The following is a 20629-nucleotide window of genomic DNA, read 5'->3' as shown; positions in this document are numbered from 1 at the left end:
AAAAATTATTTATAACTTATTTGTTATTAGTATATAGGTATAAATTATTTTTTCTTCATAGCTTAAAAGTTGAAAAATTAAATCAGCTTATGTTCACATCATTATTTTATTTATTTTTCACAATATGAAAAATTCATCCCGATAGTGAAGATGAAAGTACTTTTTTTTTTTTAATTATAGGTACTATCCATTTTTTACAATACTGTAATAATTAGTATACTTTATACGAAAACAATTTGTTTTTAACCAACCAATGGTAAAATTTTGAACTTGTAAGATTCATAGTTTGGGATACTGTCTAAGGAGGAGTGGAGGGAGCCCCCCACTAGCTTTTCATGGGAAACAAATTATGGAAAATGATACAAGGGCCCAAAATTGTTGGCCCATCCAATAAACATTTTCTGGCTACGTGCCTGGTTGTAATTGACTAATTATATTCTTAATTAGACCATTTTCTATTTTATAAACTAGTTTATTATGTATGTTGCCCTAAAAAAAAAAAAATTTGACACCCCTATAAAACATAAGGGATGGACCTACAAATTGTATTATAACATATAAAAGGAAATACATGTGTAACTAACAAAAACTAAATAATTAATATTTAAAAATCTTTTTATTTTAAGATAATTTGAGTAGCTAGCGTTAAAAAAATCACTCTGTATAAAAAAATTGAAATACATTTGTTTCAATTTAATTATTAGATTACAGATATTTTGTGTTATATCATATAAATACTGATAAAAAAATTGAAATTTTTATTATTTCCATAAATTGTTTGTACGTTTTAGTTTTGGCCTGAGCTGCAACTTGTTTTCTCACATTCCAAGTAATCTGCTATAAGGCTTTTTATTTGTTCTTCGGCTTGCTGGAAATCGTTAATTTCTAATCCTTGTTCAGTGTATAGATGTAGGAATGCTTTTCTACTCATCAAACGCGAGTAGAGCTTCAAGACTCTTTGGAATATACCTTTACTATTCGTACCGTTTGTCATTATCGTGCCACTCACTTTAAGGCCGTGGGACGGTAACCCTCTGTAAATGAACGTTTTTACGTTATCCGGTATCCATTCGACAAAATCGATTAATAGGCCACGATAAACAAGTTTATTAACTTCAATGGGACACATTTCATTACTGCCGCGGAACATCAATGCGGCAGCTAAACAACGTCCCGTATCGCATGACACCAATAACCTCTTAGGATCCGCCAAGTGTCCAACAACGTCTTCAAGTGAAAGACCGGTCCGAGAGCTCTGAGTTCTGTATGTTAACGGTGCTAATCCAGATGTAAAAAAATGCAGCTTAGGCAATGGAACCATGTTTGTGATCAGCGTCTTCAGGTCTCCAATCATCTGCTGCTGTCTACCCGGCCCAGAAAATCTGAACCCGGTAGTCACTCCAGACATAGTCTGTGCAACCAGATGATTGAGGTCGCCGTAAGTTGGTGACGTCAAGTTCAGCTTACAACGACAAACGTCAAATAGGGCGCTGTTGTCTATTAAATGAACGCCTTGAACATCACATATCAAGTGTTCCATGGCCATAAGTGCATTATACGGTTCTACTATAGTATCTGAAACTTTAGATGATGGAACTACACTAAATGAACTTATCATTCGTTTCGGATAGATTTGTTGAATCTTGCTCATCAGCCGTGAACCCAAACCAGAACCAGTACCACCACCTAGTGAATGAGTTATTTGGAATCCCTGAAGACAATCGCATTTTTCAGCTTCAAGCCTTTTAAAACAAATATAAATATATCAAAATTGATAAATGTATTTACTACGTACAACAAATTTATAGTAGTATAAATCATTTACATTAGTTATATACTTGGTAAAATTTGGCAAGTGAATTCTGTTAATTACATATTAACCATTAAGGTGCGTATTGATTATGCGCGGCAAACCCTCGAACATTGGCTCACGCGGCAGCCGCGCCAAATGGATACCGAGTTGCCACGCGAGCCAACTTTTTTGTTGCCGCGCGGAGGCCAATTTATGTCAGTAAAATAGCACGTGGCAAAGAAGTTTTAGTTAGGAACCCAACCAAACCTGGATAACTTGCCACGTGAGGCTGCCGCGCTCTAAAATAAGATACACCCAAAGAAAAACCTCAATCAATTTTGATAGAGAAATTTTATCAAGGGTTTCTGATAATGTTTTATCAATACGAACAAAATAATTATTCTTATGAATAATTATTGTTCAAGACAAGAAAAAAAAATATCATATTGATAAATATATCATAGATTCAATAGTAATGACATATTTATCAATTTGAACAATGAATTTATTATATAGATCGAGGTTTTTCTCTGGGTCTAAGTTAAAATGGCTCGCGCGCCAAATAAACGGATTGCTGCGGACGAACATGGCTCGCGCGGCTGCCGCTCATAATCGATACGCACCTTAACGAACAAGCAAGATGACAAGTAGGGAAAGATGAGGAATTCATTTTTTCTAAAAATAAATTACACATAGCAATTCATTCTTAATATATTAGTCTATTACGGTACACTTTGTTAATTTATAAGAACCCATTGCTTTAACAATAGTTTTGGTTACAATGTTTTACTATCGTTTTTGTTATCATGCCCCATAGTTGGGTAAGACGACGAAAATGACAACTTTAAGAAAAACTCATATTTCTCGCTTTAGAAGATGAAAGAGACGTTTGGAAAAAATTTTAATATTAGGCTAAATATTGAAATAGTATTCGTGAAAATTTCAGATTTTAAACCATTCATAGAAATCTTGCCCCGCATACCGTCCACGCATGCAGTTTACAAACTATACAACTACATATAAAGAATCCGTGTTTTTATCAAAAGTATTAATAAAAAAAGAATAATAATTCAGTATCGAATTAAAACTTATATAGGCCTTCTTCCCTATAGAAAATATTGTTACTATTAAAAAATTATAAAGAATACAGAATTTTACATACAGAATGATTTTTATGATTTCAGAACGTTTAAATTTTATACATTCAGGATACATTAGTAACTCATCTAATTGATCTTTTGTATTTTTTGAACTCGTATTTGTTTTTTTATATAAAATTACATGGTATAATAAAAAAATTAAATTGACAAGATTTAATAAAAACATTTGGATATTAATAATAATAATTATGATTGAAATTTTTTGAACAAAATATAATTTGATAAAGAGTTAAAGACAAGTATTATATATTTATAAATAATTAGACAAACAATTATGTTAAAACATCTGTTGTATTACAATTAATTGTTTTAAATAATGTCATATTATTATATTAATCATAATTTAATAATAAAAAAATAATAATGTAAATTGTGATTATTTATGTTTTATAAATATAGAAAATATTCAATTAACAAAATTTGATGATGGTCTGGGAGGTATTCATGAAAGTGGAAATTAAATGACTAGAAAATCTGTATATTCTCTTATGAGACAATATCACTCAACAATTACCAAATTCTTAGTTTTTAGTCTTTCTTCATCTGTTATTTAAATTCCAAATCTAGATTAATAAAAAAATTTGTATGACTTTAAAGTTATATTTTAATTAATATTTTATTATTTTCCAGTGAGGAAATCAGTGACAATAGGCGAGTACGTGATTGGAGAGGTGGAAAGTTTTAAGTATTTAGGATCAGTTGTGCCTTAGAGCGAGGGTATTGACGAGGATGTAAGACACAGATTTAAGAGCTGGTGGTTGAATTGGAAAGAAGCGGCTAGCGTCTTATGCGATAAAAGAATTCCATTGAGGCTGAAAGGTAAATTCTACAAGATTGTAGTGAGGCCAGCTATTATGTATGGTTCAGAGTGTTGGGCGGTTGATAAGAAAGTAGAGCAGAGAATGAGAGTAGCAGAGATGAGAATGCTTAGATGGATGAATGGAGTGGATAGAGAATATAGGACAAGGAACGAGCATATATAAGGGATTATAGGATAGCGTCAATCGTGGATAGATGAAAGAAAATAGACTTAGATGGTTTGGTCATGTTATGAGGAGAGAAGAATCGGAAGCTGTAGAACAGTTATAGAAATGAATGTTGAAAGAATAAGAGGTAGAGGAAGACCAAAAAAGAGATGGAGGGATGCTATTGAATGTAATATGAAGACAGCTGATGTGAGCATAGATGATGTGGGAGATCGTGTCAAGTGGAAGTTCAGGATAAGGGTGACTGACCCCAAGTAGTTGTGATTAAGACGAGGAAGATGAAGGAGAAACAAGATTATTTCCTGGTATTATTATTATACCTGGTTCAATTAGCTTATCTGGTGTTGGTACAAACGTTTCTTCAGTTATTGGATCAAATAGAAATCCCAGTTGAAAATACTTTTCTATAATTTCTGTCGTGACATAATTTTTAATTTTTCTGGATAAAAATTTTAAAAATACAAATTTAATGTCATCCTCAATAACTATATTTTCTTGAACCCATTCATTCCATAAATAATTCGTATCATAAGGTACGAATTCGCAGTAAAGATAAGTGTCATATTCTAAATTTTTTTTCCATTATTAAAAAATAAATCTATGATATCAAGTGCCCAAATGTATACAGATATATTATCACATGATATAGTTTGTTCGTTTAATTTGTCAAGAATATCTCCTATTTTCCCCAACAAAGGACTCATTATGTAGTGATTGTTGCTTTTTTTAAAAGAAGACCATGGTACTTTATGTAATAAATCTAAAGCGTCCATGGCGCCTTTCATCAATGTAGCTATTGGAATAATTAATGTGGATATTATGTTTATGAGCTCTTCAACATAAATGTATCTATGTATTAAGTAGTTTTCTTTTTTAAAAATTTGTATGCAGTTGATAATTATTGAAAAAAGATTATTCATTACTTTTGCATATGTGCATCCAAGATATATAGTCAAGGCCCGTATCTTTTTCTTAAGTTGAATGCTAAGTGTAGGTGTTTCAATCAAATTTTTAATATAATATATTTTATTACAATATTTTATAAATTTTACATCGTTTAAGTTTCTCCATCCAGGATGCATTAGTAACTCATCTAATTGATTTATTGTATTTTTTGAACTCGTATTTGCTTTTGTATATAAAATGACATGGTATAATAAAAAAATAAAATTGACAAGATTTAATAAAAACATTTGGAAATTAATAATAATAATTATGATTTAAATTTTTTGAACAAAATAAAGTTCGACAAATAGTTAAAAACATATTCTCTAAATACATTTATATTGAAATATTCTGTTATTTATAAATAATTGGACAAACATTTATTTTAAAACATCTGCCGTATTATAATAAATTGTTTTAAATAGTTAACTGTTATTATATTAAATATAATTTAAAAATAAAATATAATTTATAAAAAATTTCTGGTTATCAAAGACTACAAGAAAAATACCTAACACATAGGCAATAAAGCCTAATTAATAGAATAACATGAGATAAAAATGCGCAAATTTTTATCTCATATAATAATACAGTTATTTAAGCTAAAAAAACAATTAAAAAATATTAGTTATATATTAATAGTGAAGTTAGAACTTTATTAAATAAGAAATAAACTGAAACAAAATTAAAAATCAAAGCATACTTTTACCCCCTTTGATGGGGTAAGAAAACAGTTAGTATTGAGTAAGCTTTAACGAGAAAAAAATAATGTTATAAAAGATTATTATTATAAGAAAGTTGATATAACATTAAATATTATAATGTAGTTATAAAAATATTTGTATATTATTAAAAAAAAAATCTATTATGGAAAAAATATAAAATTATAATAGAAATAATATTTTTATAATTATAAAAAAAATTGTAATAAAAATTATTAAATGGATTATTCAAATTTAAAAATATATAATGTATAAACCTTATTTATTTCAAAAATATAAACTGTATTATTTTAGAGCTACGTTAGATTTTTACCACAATTCAATTTTTTTCATTAAATTAAACATCAAAAAATGTGTGCGAAAATAAAATTAAGTCATTACTCAATGCTGATTTTTAAAATTACTATATATCTAATCAAAAAAAAAAAAAAAAAACGGTAGCATAGTAAGTTCGCGGCACAGTATGAACGTGGCATAGTTTGAACAAGTATAGATGATATCTGAAAGTGATTAAAATCACTATCAAAAGAAACGCTTCGATGCAAATCTGTAGATAGTGTTTAATTTTAAAAGATTGGTAGATTATTTCAAAAACAACCATAACTCTTATTCCCTTAATTTTATCCCGATTTATAATTATAATATATGAATACATAATAATTATAGTAATTAAATTTAGTATGAAATTGATATTCAATAATATTGTAATTTTTACGGAGATATTATAAAAATAAAAAAGAGTATATTCATATACTTTTAACGTGTATAAAAATTTAAAGGGATTGATGCAATACTTTTTAATAAAAAAATGTTGTTACTTATGAATAAATACACTAAACTACAAGGAACTTTCACCAGAAACAAAAATATACTTTTCTAAATCAACTTTTCGCGATGTTTTCAAATGTGCAATTAAACTTTTTCTAATACTTCTAAGTTTTAATATTATTACTTATTGTTAAAAAATAAGTATTTACATATAAAAAAAAAAACAATTAAGAAAAAAAAAAAAATTGTTTTAAATTAATACTGATTTTGATTATTAATATGTTAAAAATAAGGAAAATGACATATTTAACCTATTTTTTAATCGTTTAAAATTGATTTTTGTAAATGTTTATAATAAAAAAAATAATTTATTTTACCATAACTTTTAACTCAATTGGCAAGTTTGAAATTGACATCATTAAATAGAAAATTTTATGAGGATTAAAAAAATTGTATCATTAAGATTAATATGCAGTTAGGAAGTTTTATAATTACTATTTATAGTAAATTTATCAGAGTAGATCAATATTTTTTTGCATTTTTATCGTAATGGATAACTGAAATAGAAAAACATTTTAAAAAGTTAATTTTTTGTAAAAAAGTTACCATTTTGAAACCCTTCCTGTGGGCTTGTAAAGGGTCAAATGTTCACAAAAATATATAAAATGATGGGTAAATACCTAAGGTATCTATAAAAAAAAAATTATTTTGATTTGGTCATTTTTAAAAAAGTTATGGCAATTTTAAGTAAAAAAAAATTTCGAAAATTAGCGATTTTTAAATTTGTAATTTTTTGGGGGATTTCCCTGTTTACGGGGAACGAGGGAATTTTTTCAAATTTTGAGGGTAATGTCTTCGACTAGATACGATTAGATACATATTTTTCATCAAAATCGGTCCAGCGAGAGCTGAGATTGAAAGTTTACAGACATACAAAAAAAAAAACACATCATAGTAAAATTAATACCTTCTCAGCTTCGCATCGAAGCTAAAATAGTAGCATAGTGGGGTCGCGGCATAGTTTGAATAAGTATAGATGCTATCTGACAGTGATTAAAATCACTATCATAATAAACGCTTCGATACAAATCTGTAGACAGTGTATTTATTACACTAGTATATTTATTCATAATTAGCAAAAAAATTATTTTTAAAATGTATTGCATCAATTTTGTGAATAAATTTTTAAATATATTTGCCATAGAAGTAAAAGATCATACTTAAAGTACTTATAATTTTTTTTAGTACTATAATTTTTATAATTTCTCCGTAAAAATTACAATATTAAAGTATAGTATATCAATTTCTTACTAGATTTAACACCTATATGAAGTATTTATCATGCGTTATACTTATAACATCATAAATCTGTTAAATCACAAAACTTTTAACAAAGATAAAATTAAAAAACAGTAGTACAGCGGGGTCACGGCATAATGTGGACATTAGGGTGGCCCTCAAAAATCGAATGTCTTTTTTTTTTTTACACTACCCCTTAATTTTTTTTTAATGGTCAAAAAAATGAGCTGTGCAAAATTTGGGACCGATCCGTTAAGGTTAACCCGTGCCCCCGGGTCTATTAAGTTGAGTCGAAGAGTCAAATTTAATAGAAATAACTGATCTATGTCTCATAACTTTTTTTTCTCTTAACTTAGAATAATAAAAGTAAAACTCAAGTAAAGGAAATTTTACAAGAAATTCAAAAATAATAACTTCAATGTTGTTTTCTCAATAAATAGCCCACAAAAACACTACATACAGTAAAAAACATGTAAAAGTCTTAAAATACGTTATAACTGATTTTGTTGATTTTTAATTATTTATTTTCATTTTATTTTTTGGAAAACGCATATTCATTTAAAAAAAGATTCTAGAAGTTTAATTTTTTATGCCAAGTACGATAATTATATTAGATTTATTATTTTATGGACAGTTAATTAATGATTAATTACAAACTTAACAAAATTGATTGTATTATTACATTTTGTCGTATCAATATATCAATTTTGGTTTACTGAATTACTTTAAGATAGTACCAATTATATTATTATTAAAGATAAGTATATTTGAGTTATTTTCGACAACTGACATAATTTGTGTCGTATAAATGCAGCAGACAATTTGTGAACACGTTAAATATATTTTACATGTTTATTATTATATATTAAATGATACGTTTTAATCACAAATGTACAATACTTTTAGCGTCTTTAAAGGTATTACGAACTAATATTTATCTTATTGGTAATTATTCCCACGAAATAACTGGTAGTAAGTTACCATCAAATTTACAACTATTTAATCTGAACACTGATTTTTTGAAAATTGATCCATCATTTTGGAGTGCGAACAACAGTTACATAAATGCTTTAAATACTATAAGTAAATTACGAGTCATTAATGATACAGCCTAGCGTGGCATTAAATTAATCTAAGACTACATTAAATATAAACTATAAATGAAGAACAGAAACAATATGTTTTACAAATAGTAAGTATTTATCGGAAAAAATTTCCTAATTGTAAAAAAAGTACATTATCAAAAAATATATTACAATAATATAATTTAATTATTGTTAAAATATTTTTTTTAAAGTTATTATTATTTAAAAAAAAATAAATTAAAAATTGTTAATAACAATTAAATTAAACTGTTAGGTTTGTAATTAATCATTAATTAACTGTCCATAAAATAATAAATCTAATATAATTATCGTACTTGGCATAAAAAATTAAACTTCTAGAATCTTTTTTTAAACGAATATGCGTTTTCCAAAAAATAAAATGAAAATAAATAATTAAAAATCAACAAAATCAGTTATAACGTATTTTAAGACTTTTACATGTTTTTTACTGTATGTAGTGTTTTTGTGGGCTATTTATTGAGAAAACAACATTGAAGTTATTATTTTTGAATTTCTTGTAAAATTTCCTTTACTTGAGTTTTACTTTTATTATTCTAAGTTAAGAGAAAAAAAAGTTATGAGACATAGATCAGTTATTTCTATTAAATTTGACTCTTCGACTCAACTTAATAGGCCCGGGGGCACGGGTTAACCTTAACGGATCGGTCCCAAATTTTGCACAGCTCATTTTTTTGACCATTAAAAAAAAATTAAGGGGTAGTGTAAAAAAAAAAAAGACATTCGATTTTTGAGGGCCACCCTAGTGGACATGGCATAGTTGGGACAAGTATATATGATATCTGACTGTGATTAAAACCACTATCAAAAGAAACGCTTCGATGCTAATCTGTAGATTGTGTTTAATTTTAAAAAATTGTTGAGTTTTTCCAAAAATAAAATTAACTCCTATTTCCTTGATTATTCCTAATTAGTAGTTCTATGATTTATAGTAATAATATATGAATAAATATTTACTATAGCAATTAAATATAGTATGAGATTGATATTAAATAATTCAGTATTGTAATTTTTTCGGCGAATTTATAAAAAATTGTAAAGTAGTTATTACCTTTATGGCAAACGTGTATAAAAATTGTAGAAAATTGAATAAATTATCTGCAAAAAATTTTCATCAGAGTCAAAAATATACTTTTATTATTCAATTTTTCGTGCTAATTTCAAATCAGGAATTATATTTTTTCTATCACCAATAATCTTTTCTATTATTATTATTAAGACTGGTAGTAACACACTAATAAAATAAAAAAATTAATATATTATAAAGTAAAATTATTTAATTTTGTAGTTGAATCCTATTATCATATCAAACCTAATTCAACAATAAATACTTTAAAAACATTAAAAATGAATAATTTTTATTGTCTATATGGAGATTGTGGGCTAAGTAACTTTTTAATTGATAAAGTGGAAATTTTGAGAGTAGAATTTTTAACTAGAAAATAATTGTGATTATTTGATGTATCGTTAAAAAATGTTGGTCAAGTGAGAGCTAAGAAAATAAATAAGAACCATAAAAAAAAAATTACATAGAAAAAAAACTTTAATATGAATGATACATTTCTTCAAACGAAAGGTGACTTCAATGATAGAGTCCTTGATCTCTATTGAAGTTATTGAATCTAAATATCTAATATCTAAAGTATCTATAAAAAAAAAATTATTTTTATTTATCTATTTTTAAAAATTTAAAAAAATAAATTGAAAAAATGTCGAAAATTAGTGATTTTTAAATTTGTAATTTTATTGTAGATTTCCCCCTTTTACGGGGAACCAGAGAAATTTGTTCAATTTTTGAGAGTTATGTGTTCGACTAAATATGATTTGTGATCTTTTGACGTATCGTTGAAAGAAATGGATTCAGTGAAAGCTGAGAAAAAGTGGTAACAGAAACAAAAATAATAAGTAAAAAAAACACAGTAAAATTAATACCTTCTTCACTTCGCTTAAAGCTAAAATTATGAGTAAAAGACCAGAAAAACTGTATGCTACTAATCATGACAGACTAGTAAAATTTGTGACGAGTAAAATTTTTTAATGTCTGAACCCCTAAGGATGTTTGACCTCTTTCTAAACATTTTAAAAAAGTATTAAAATTTAATAAAAAGTAATTTTGATAGATATTTTTATAAATTTAACAAGGAATCTTCAATTTTCAGCTTACTCATCTAAATTATTTAAATAATTTAGTTTTAACATAATTATGATTTCTATTTACAATATTAAATTAATGACGAAACAATTTTATTTATGAATTCAATTTCTACCTCACAGTATTCAAAACTCGATCTAACATCTCAATTCCGTCTAAATTATATCCTTTGGCCCAATTATTTCCAGCTCCTGTTATTCCAGAAATAAAATTTTGATGACTAAACTTGCATTTGTAACCACTGCCAATCGATTCTAGTGTTCCAGGCTCTAAATCTATTAGCACTGCTCTAGGTACATATTTTTTATCTGAAATCATTCATAAAATTAAACAATCAACCTGCTTTATACAGTGGCTTACATCTTTTACTAGATGATTCATTGTAATAAACACATATTCGATCTAAGTGAATATTATATGACTGGATAATCTCCCCCGATTCATTGATTCCGTGTTCATCTGATATTGTTTTCCAAAACTATACAATCATATTAATATTTATGACTTTGAATTATTTAATTTACTAAGAAATAACAGTTAACTGACGTTACTTCCAATTTGATTTCCGCATTGACCAATTTGTAGTTGAATTATTTCATTCATTTTATCTTAAATAAAAAAATGTTTTGCAAATACTAATTAGTATTTTATAAATTAATTTTAGTTTCAATTTAATAAGTTGTCATAGTAAATAATAAAAAAAGACATTACTTATTAAACAATTTTTATGAGAAATAATATTTATATCCCTCTTTCATTCGGCATACTTTTTTTTTTAAATAACACCATTTCCCTTTATACATTTATTCATTATATGACACTTATAAATCATAAAACTTGTTATCAGGATAAATAAGGAAATAGGAGATCATGTAGTTTTTGGAATAATCCACTAATTTTTTTAAATTAAACACTATCTAAAGATTTGCATTGAAGCGTTTTTTATGATAGTGATTTTAATCACTGTTAGATATCATTATACTTGACCCATCTATGACACATTCTCAGTGTGTCATAGTAACTCAACCACACTGTGCTGGGTTTTTTTGATGTTATTTAGAGAGAAAAAGTGATATTTGATTTAAAAATGTTTAAATTTTATATATTTTAAATAAGTTTAAAATTTTATTCTTGAAAACTGAACATAAATATTTATCAAAATTAATACATTTAAACACAAAAAATATTAAATAGACTACTAAGAATAATTACACAAAACTTAAAAATNATGATGTAAAGCAAGTGAGCCATGAAGAAGCTCTAAAACATATAGACGGGATCATTAAATATCTAGAAGAACAAGACGATACAACTCTGTGTGACAAAATGTTATTAAAAAAACTTCAATCACAAGTTAAAAAGAAGAGTTTTCAAACAAAGAAACAAAAACTTTTGACTGATTTTTTTAATTAATTATTTATTCATTTAACATTTATTTAAATATTAAATATTATTTATTTTAATAATTTATATTTATTATTATAAATATATTGTGAATAAATTTAAATAAATTCAATTTCAACTTAGTTTTTATTGTAAAATTTAATTTTGCGGATTATCCGCGGAATTCGTTTATCCGTGGATGTCCTGCCACCCTATTCCACGGATAATCGGGAGTTTACTGTAATTTTATTCACAAAATAATCATTAAGCAAAATATAAATCACAGTTTCTATATTATATGCATAACTGCACAATTACTGTACAAATAAAATTTTATATTGTACATTGATTCATTCAATGTAGATATACAAAATTAATTTAGGTAGTAAAATATTCCAAAATCTTTTTAAAAATCAATAATAATAATAATAATGTAATAAAAAGTACAAAAATATTTTGAATTAAAAACCTATTCAATATTTTCTTAATAATGTAAAATCATACAATGAATAATTTAATTTCTGTAGTATGCATAAAATATTATGTGATAAAATCATGGGTTATTGTAAAATCTTATTAATAGCGTGATTAAAAATTTAACATTTTTAAAAATCAATTATCCTAGATAATTAAAAAATATTACTTGATTTCAATTAATTACTTTGAATAAAATATTAGCATAAAACTTGTGTCATGTAATTTAATACATATGCTTTAATTTAAAAATGTACCCATTTTTGTTCCAAAATAAAAATTTTTAATTCATACAATTATACAATGTTATTAGCATAAGTAATAGAATTTAATCAACTAAAAATAAATTGGCGACTTAGAAATATAAATCAGAATCTTATTTTAAATTTGAAATTAACATTTAAAGTGCTTATTTTTTAATAACATTTTTTTTAAAAATACTGCATGCACCATAATTTTTGCTTAAAAAACATACATTATTAAAAATGAATAATAAAAATTTTAAATATTGATCGAAATGAGTTTTATCATAAATATTGTAGTAGATTTATTCATATTGATATACCCAAAAAACATGTTAGGTATATTAAAAAACTATATAACAAAAAACAAAATTAAACATCACCATATTAATTAATTGAAAAAAATAGGAAGTAAAACAAAAATATAATACAAAAAAGGAATAATTTTGTTCGGTTAACATCACACTGAAAACAAAATATAATAAATTATCAATTACTTCTATCCAACAAATAATTTAAATGTTTAATTATTGCAAGGTTAAAATACAACAATTTTTCAATAAATCTCAAGAAACATAATAATTTGTATTGTCAAACAGGAACATTATTTGAAAACTGATAATAACAATATGATTTATTGTAACACTTAAAAATAAAGTAAACAATCATGTAATTAAAGTAGTTATAATTTTTTAAAACTTCAATACTTTAGTTCTTTGATCAAAAACAAAATACAAATTTCAATTAGAAATTAAAATCAAGAACAAATTAACTTGAATGTTATTCATTTTAAAAGTGTACTTTAGTATTTTTGTTTACATACAAAAAAATATACATTTTAACATCTTGAATATTTCTTATCAATTTTTAAGTATAAAATACCTTTAAAAAACTTAAAATTACATGTGGTACATCTACTATGTAGTAATATTTTATCAATTCAGAATGTGTAAAATAATAATCAACATTTAAAAACTGTTCTTTTTAATAAAGAATCATTTCTTAATGTGTTTGACAAATTTATTGACTAATGCTTGTCAAATATTTAGTCTTGAACATAAATGTGAAATACATGACCAACCTTTAAGTTGGACTCACAAAATAGAACAACATCTACAATAACGTTGACGACTGTTGCCAGTAGATGGTGGTGGTGTCACAGGGGCAAAATATGCGTGTACTTTTATATTTGGTAAGTGAGTCTAAATAAAATAGATAAAAGTATTTTTTTTTAATGCAATATTCATAAAAGGCTGACACTTTGAATTCACAACATGGTAATTGCTTACTCTAAGTCGTCTTATTCCTGTTCTAGTGATCAGTTGACAGTCATATAATTCTATCCTTTGTAAATTATGACAGTTAATAAGGTGGTCAAGAGATGCGTCAGTTATTAAAGGACAATTATCTAATTCTAGTACTGCTAAATGTTCTGATGCACATGCGGATGTGCCCAAATGCCTAATTCCTTCATCAGTTATCAGTTCACAATGTGATAAACTCTGAAATTTATGAATGATTTTAGTAAATATTGACAGGTTATAAAAAATTACTTATAAATTTTGGCTAAAAAAAAAAAAATTAAACACTAAAGCTAATTTTCTTGTTTATGTTAAATAAAAAAAAATGTTTAAAGTTTTTAAATTGTATTATAAGTTATTATAAAAACTTATAAAATAAAAATAAAATTACTATGTTAAACATGTCAAATTAAATATTCAGTATGATAAAAAATGTAAGCTTATAAATAAAATTAATTGTATCTAATGATAGTTGACTACTGATGTATGCCAAAAACCTTGTGGTTAAGTTGTCACTTTACCATGTTTAAATAGGATGACGTAAAATAAGCCAATGCCTGTACCTTATAAACTTGGACATTGTTTTTGAAGGGTAATTGATATAAAATACACAAGTCTATTAAAGAAGGAACACACAAGTAAAAGAGATTGTAATATGGTTAAATTAAGGGCTTTGTTTAATTTAAAAAAAATTAACTTAATATAAGGGAATAAACATTGTCTGCAAATTAAAGGAATCAGAGAATAATAAAAAAAAGAACATTAATAAAAAATTTTCCAACTACAATTTTTATATTAGTGAATGTGTTAAACGCCTTTGTACAATCAACTATTGTAAAACATGACAAACCACTATTCTAGTAGATCATATGTCCCAAACTGACAAACTATTTGTAAGTAGTTTGATCATTACATGCAAGACATTGGCACACCACGTGTTAAAGAACGTATCATTACTCAAATCACATAGCCAGTAAAATAATCACTACCAATAAATTAATAATTAATAATTAAAACAGGGGATAGTCTTTAAATACGTCTCTCAGTGCTGGGTCCCTAAAATTTTTATAAAAATATATTGAAGGACCTAAAAAAATAAATCAGAGACACCTATAATAATATAAATATAAATTTTTTTTCAAAACGTGCATATAGCACTACGTATTCAAACAATAAATAAGATAATTTTGATTTTAAGTATTAATTTAAAAAAATACATTATCAGCTGTGAAGGGCTAAGAACTGGAGGAAGGCTTCATTGACACCAAAACATAAAAAAAATTTAAATACTGGATACACACATGAAAAAATATGTAGTGCATATAAAATGTCAAAAAATACTCGCTACAGCTAAAAATTAACATTAACCAGTTCTGAAGATAGCTCATTTCCAGTGTATTGTACTGATCAGAATGATGGAATATATAAATATATAAAAAATTGAGGGGTACCTATTACTAATATTACAATAAAATATTATAAGCAAAAGAAAATAATTGCTGAATATAAAAACAACATTTTTTTAAGAAATTTTGAAAAAAAGTCTTTAGACAAATAATCTTATATAAGATGTTACAAATAAAAGTAAAATGTGAAGGTTTATTAATATTTTAATATTTTCTATAAATTCAGTATCGTTTAAAATATTTTATGGTAGAACACTATGCCTAAATTATAACACGACTGAGTTTGATTCCTTGCCTAAGTGATCAAATTAAAAAGTCTTACTAACTTACCAAATATTCAAGACGTGGACATCCCATGGCTAAATGGACTAGTGTAGAATCTGTAATAAGAACACATTCTTCCAAATCCATTTTTTCCATTAAATGACAAGTCTAATCAAATATTAAACTATTAAATTGGTAAAACTTAACTAAAATAAACTAAAAATGAAATACATTTATCATAATCTTTACATAAAATTACATTGAAGAAAGTTAGGAAAATTATTTTATACTTTTACTATGATAAAAACCCCAACCTTAGCTCTCTGTTTAATATTAGCATAAGGCTATTTTCTATTGACTTATTATATTTTTTATAGTTAAAACACTTTAATCATTTGAACTCTTCTATAGCCTTACTTATAACAAAATGAAAATAACTGAAATTAATAGAAAAATATATTAATATTCATTAATTATTTACTTTGGATAAAGACTGAAATCCTAGATCAGTAAATTGAGAACACCCAGCAACTTCAAGAGTATTTAATTGATAGCATTGTTGAGCTAATGCTATTAGACAATTATCTGTCAACAATGAACAATTAGCTAGACACAAATATTTAAGGTTGTTACAATTACTAGCCAAATTGATCACAGATTCATCTTCAATATTCTGAAAAACATCCAGCAAAAATTATAATCAATACAAAAAAAAAAATGGCAACAATTGTTTGTATAATTACATTACAGCCATGCAAATTAATAATCTCTAATTTCGGACAATGCTGTGCCAAACAACTTATAGCTCGTGTTGTCATTCTAGTACATCCTTTTGATATAAAAGACTTTAGTTTGGGACATCCATGAGCCAAAGCTTCAACTCCTATGAATAATAAAAAGATTGAATCTCAGTGAAAAAACATATACCTTAGAAAGTAGATGAATAGGAATCTGACAAAGAATTGAAATAAGAGCAGCAGAACTGGGCAAGATATTTCTCAGCACAAGAACCTTGCTGAGCACGAAAAAAAAAAATTATAACCCCTTCTTAATGTTATTTTTATTCATCAAATTTTACAGTAATACTTAAATTTTTCACTGTAAAATACATTTCATTGTAGTAAAAAAAAATTTATTTCATTTGATTATAATTAAGTTTACCATTTTCTGTTATTCCATCACACCAAGATATATTAACATGAGTTAAGTTAGGACAGCCATCAGATAATGATTTTAATGATAAATCGCTTATCATAGAACAAGAGCCTATATCAATTGACAAAAGTTTTTTACAATATTGACTTAATGATTGACTAGTGCTGTAAAAATATTTGTATTTCATTAAACGTTAGTATCATTCTTAAATAAAAATATTTAGTTTAATAACCTGTCAGTAATTCTTTTGCAACCATTAAGGTTGATATACTCAATAAAATTACAACACTGAGCAAGAGTTTTTAAAGAACCATCTCCAACTGATTGACATCCACGCAAACTTATTTGCCTTAAAAAACCACCACATCTGCAAGAAATGTTTTCTATGACTGGCCCCTGTGATCAATTTATTATACCATTAAAAAATTGCAAAAAAAAAAATATATCCACTGATATGAAATATACTTCAACATCTGTCTGAAAATCAAATAAATCAATTTTTTGCCAATTGCTTCCATCTAAAGCAAGTACATTCCAAGCACGAGATACCTGAGCACATCGACATAGTGAAACAACATCTAGGTATGAAAATATTCTAAAAAATAATTTTTAACACATAATATTATATAATGTTAATTGAAGACTATATGATAGTTTCAAAAATGTACCGTAATAAAAGTTCTTTAGGTAGTTTTTTATTTATTTGAGCATCTTCATCTAAAAGTGTTTTAGTTAACTACAATAAAAATACAATTACATTAAATAAAATATCACATAAAATTTGTTAAAAATATTAAATATTATTTTATGCATTACTTGAACATAACTATGTTTCATGTTTGAAACTGTAGAATTATTGTGATGGTATATATTAGATGGCACATCTCTAATTAAACTATCCATTATCAAATTTTAACTGTAAAATTAAATTTTAAATTACAATTTTTATGATTTAAAAAGTTAAGAAAAGTTATCAATTATTTCAATGTTTATTAACTTAAGTTTAGCTTAAGGCTAAATAAATGTTACCATTTGTTTTTTTTCTAATTGTCGTAAAAAAATAACTTTCAACTTAACATTAAACAAAACAACAATGCGTCAATTTTTAAAAATAGCTATATTATCACTATTACCCTAAGATTGTTAGGGGGCTATCGAAATTCAGTGGGGCTTCAGTCCTCTTGAAGTATACCTATACAAAATATTTCAGTATCTGACAATTTGCATGGCAATAAATTAACAAATATTCAAATTTCTTAAGCAAAGTGAATAATTAAATTATATGAATCACTGTGGGATTGATATTATTTACGAATTATTAAGCAGATGAATTGTACCGTAAAAAAGAAACTATCATTTTTTTAATTGATGACAGAACAAATACCAAGTCTAAAATAATACAAATTAGTAATTACAATTTTAAAAAGGAGTAATAGTAGTCTCAAACATACAAAACTACTATATCCTATCAAAGTTCACGATTCATGTTATTATTGCCATTTAATGAAAAATAATTTTTATCTAACAGAAAGTATAAAATAAACCAGTACACTATTTACCATTCTATTGTTTTATTTTTGAAAATATACAACTTGAAAAATTAAACATAATTCAATTTTGAAAATATAATTTGTTATTTCAATAAAAATATCACTTATCATGTCATTGTTTGGACAACGAAAAAATTTCGGCTCGCGATTGCTATGGTAGCACGATAAAAATTTTGAGCGCAAAGTGGGGAAGAGTTCATTGATTCTACAAATTAAATAGAGTTTACGAGTACTTGCCTTGACATTCACCTCGAAAAGGACGACTGCATAATATTACTGGTATTTAGTAAGATCGTCGACTATCGTCAACATAAATTATTTTTACAGAAATATTACTATTTATCAGATTTGGACAGTTCAGTTGGGACTGAGCGGGACAACTTCGACGTGAGTGACGACTTGACGGGCTGCGCTTCGGTACAACGAAACAAAAACCATTGTCCGAAAACGCTTATGCCGTCTCGTCGCCGTACCACTCTTTCCCAACCACGTCTTCCCTAACTAGTAACTAACGTTAAGCCTACTGTCACTGATGTCGCATTTGTAGATACAGATACAGCAGCCGTCACAACTCGTCATACCAATGCGACAATAATTTTGTTTACACACATACACAGATACAATTATGTAGCCGCAAAACAAAGAAGAGGTGCGTACAATAACAAACGCGACGTAACAGAGCGCACGATCATAATGCCACCACCGATGGCCTTAACACTGGTCATGCCGATAACACACATAAATAAAATATCACTAGGTAGAGGGACGGGGGCAGGCGGGGGTGCTATGGTCTTTATGGCAATCAGCTGTGTTGTTTATCGTATCAGCTGATACATTATCCGTAGTACTTGAACAGTTCTAAGGCTATTTTTTCAATGTTTTTATTTGAAAACATTAGGAAAATAAAGATTTCTACTTAATACTATGGCGTCTTAATGAAATTGTTTTTTTGACAACTTGTTATGATCACACGTCTTTGATATTACTCGACACATACGTAATAGTTTTTAAAATTAAACTTTATAAAATATCTAATTGGATTGCACAAGTGTAACGTGCACATAATAGTACAAGATATATATATATATATACAGTATATATTAGCTTCAATGCTAATCACTTTATCTCAGCTCTCATCGAACCGATTTCTTACAACGATACGTCAAAAGATCACAAATTAAATCTAATCGAAGACATTATCTTCAAAAATTGAAAAAAATTCCCTCACTTTCAACAAATGGGGAAAATCCCACAAAAATTTTGATTTTAAAAATCGGTTATTTTTGACATTTTTTTTTTCTTAAACTGTCATAATTTTTTTAAACATGAACAAATCAAAATAAATTTTTTTATAGATACTTTAAGTATTTCAATATAATTTGATGTATTTTTGTAAACATTTAAAAAGGCGTATAAAAAGTAGAAATTTTTTAACATAAGTTTTGAAAATGTTTCGGAAATACTGACAACTTTTATATATACCTTAAATTAAAGCATATGTAATATACTTTAATTTGAAAAAAAAATTCTTTTAGTCCGATTTAAAAAACAAGTAAGTCGAATTGAACAAGTATATAAATATTATTTCTCATGAAAAAATTGTATTGATCCATACATTTTTCAAAAAGTTAAATATGTAAAATATAAAATCGAGAATTTTCACACAAAAATAGCATTTGGTAACTATTTTCACCATGAAGACAAAATAAAGTCCAACATTTTTTTTTTAATATTAAAGTATATTACATTAGCTTTAATTTAAGATACATATAAAAGTGTCAGACTTTCCGGAACATTTTCAAAAGTTAAGTTGAAAAAATTGTCATTTTGAATCCTCCCCTATGGGCTGGTAAAGGTTTAAATTTATAAAAAAAAATATACCAAATGATAGATAAAGACATCAAGC

General features: G+C 26.0%; 2 protein-coding genes across 5 annotated transcripts; both read right to left on the bottom strand.

Moving 5' to 3' along the window:
- Positions 1-701: 701 nt before the first annotated feature.
- LOC126907767 (tubulin beta-6 chain-like) lies at positions 702-11551 on the bottom strand. Its single transcript, XM_050689352.1, has 4 exons — positions 11495-11551; positions 11318-11426; positions 11064-11256; positions 702-1742 (listed from the first exon to the last, which is right to left on the bottom strand). Exons 1-4 carry the CDS (start codon positions 11549-11551, stop codon positions 788-790), a joined length of 1314 nt encoding a protein of 437 aa, XP_050545309.1. The 3' UTR covers positions 702-787.
- A 1618-nt stretch (positions 11552-13169) lies between these two features.
- Positions 13170-19435, bottom strand: LOC126906961 (F-box/LRR-repeat protein 20). 4 transcript variants are annotated; one of them, XM_050687928.1, is made up of 12 exons: positions 18961-19435; positions 17990-18089; positions 17842-17909; positions 17639-17768; positions 17406-17569; positions 17180-17337; positions 16762-16901; positions 16500-16691; positions 16085-16186; positions 14337-14549; positions 14129-14249; positions 13170-13512 (listed from the first exon to the last, which is right to left on the bottom strand). In XM_050687928.1, exons 2-11 carry the CDS (start codon positions 18074-18076, stop codon positions 14142-14144), a joined length of 1362 nt encoding a protein of 453 aa, XP_050543885.1. In that variant the 5' UTR covers positions 18077-18089; positions 18961-19435; the 3' UTR covers positions 13170-13512; positions 14129-14141. The 4 variants fall into 4 exon arrangements, with proteins under 4 accessions (XP_050543885.1, XP_050543882.1, XP_050543883.1 ...); XM_050687925.1 differs by lacking the exon at positions 13170-13512 and having other exon boundaries at positions 13799-14249; XM_050687926.1 differs by lacking the exons at positions 13170-13512; positions 18961-19435 and adding an exon at positions 18733-18863 and having other exon boundaries at positions 13799-14249.
- Positions 19436-20629: the final 1194 nt, after the last annotated feature.

The sequence above is a fragment of the Daktulosphaira vitifoliae genome, unplaced genomic scaffold, assembly GCF_025091365.1.
Source record: "Daktulosphaira vitifoliae isolate Bord-2020 unplaced genomic scaffold, ASM2509136v1 Scaffold_5, whole genome shotgun sequence".
NCBI lineage: Eukaryota > Metazoa > Arthropoda > Insecta > Hemiptera > Phylloxeridae > Daktulosphaira > Daktulosphaira vitifoliae.
Note: the sequence above shows the minus strand (reverse complement) of the source record. Positions and strands in the feature narration are given on the sequence as shown.

Excerpts from the sequence above, each read along its gene's own strand:
- LOC126907767 (XM_050689352.1), bottom strand. The coding sequence starts at position 11,551 with ATGAATGAAATAATTCAACTACAAATTGGTCAATGCGGAAATCAAATT. Across the intron at positions 11,427-11,494 it reads GAAATCAAATTGGAAGTAAC|TTTTGGAAAACAATATCAGA; the intron begins GTCAGTTAACTG and ends ATGATTGTATAG. Across the intron at positions 1,743-11,063 it reads CGAGTTTTGAATACTGTGAG|GCTTGAAGCTGAAAAATGCG; the intron begins GTAGAAATTGAA and ends TTGTTTTAAAAG.
- LOC126906961 (XM_050687928.1), bottom strand. The coding sequence starts at position 18,076 with ATGGATAGTTTAATTAGAGATGTGCCATCTAATATATACCATCACAAT. Across the intron at positions 17,338-17,405 it reads TGCAAAAGAATTACTGACAG|CACTAGTCAATCATTAAGTC; the intron begins GTTATTAAACTA and ends ATATTTTTACAG. Across the intron at positions 16,187-16,499 it reads GATTTCAGTCTTTATCCAAA|ACTTGTCATTTAATGGAAAA; the intron begins GTAAATAATTAA and ends ATATTTGATTAG.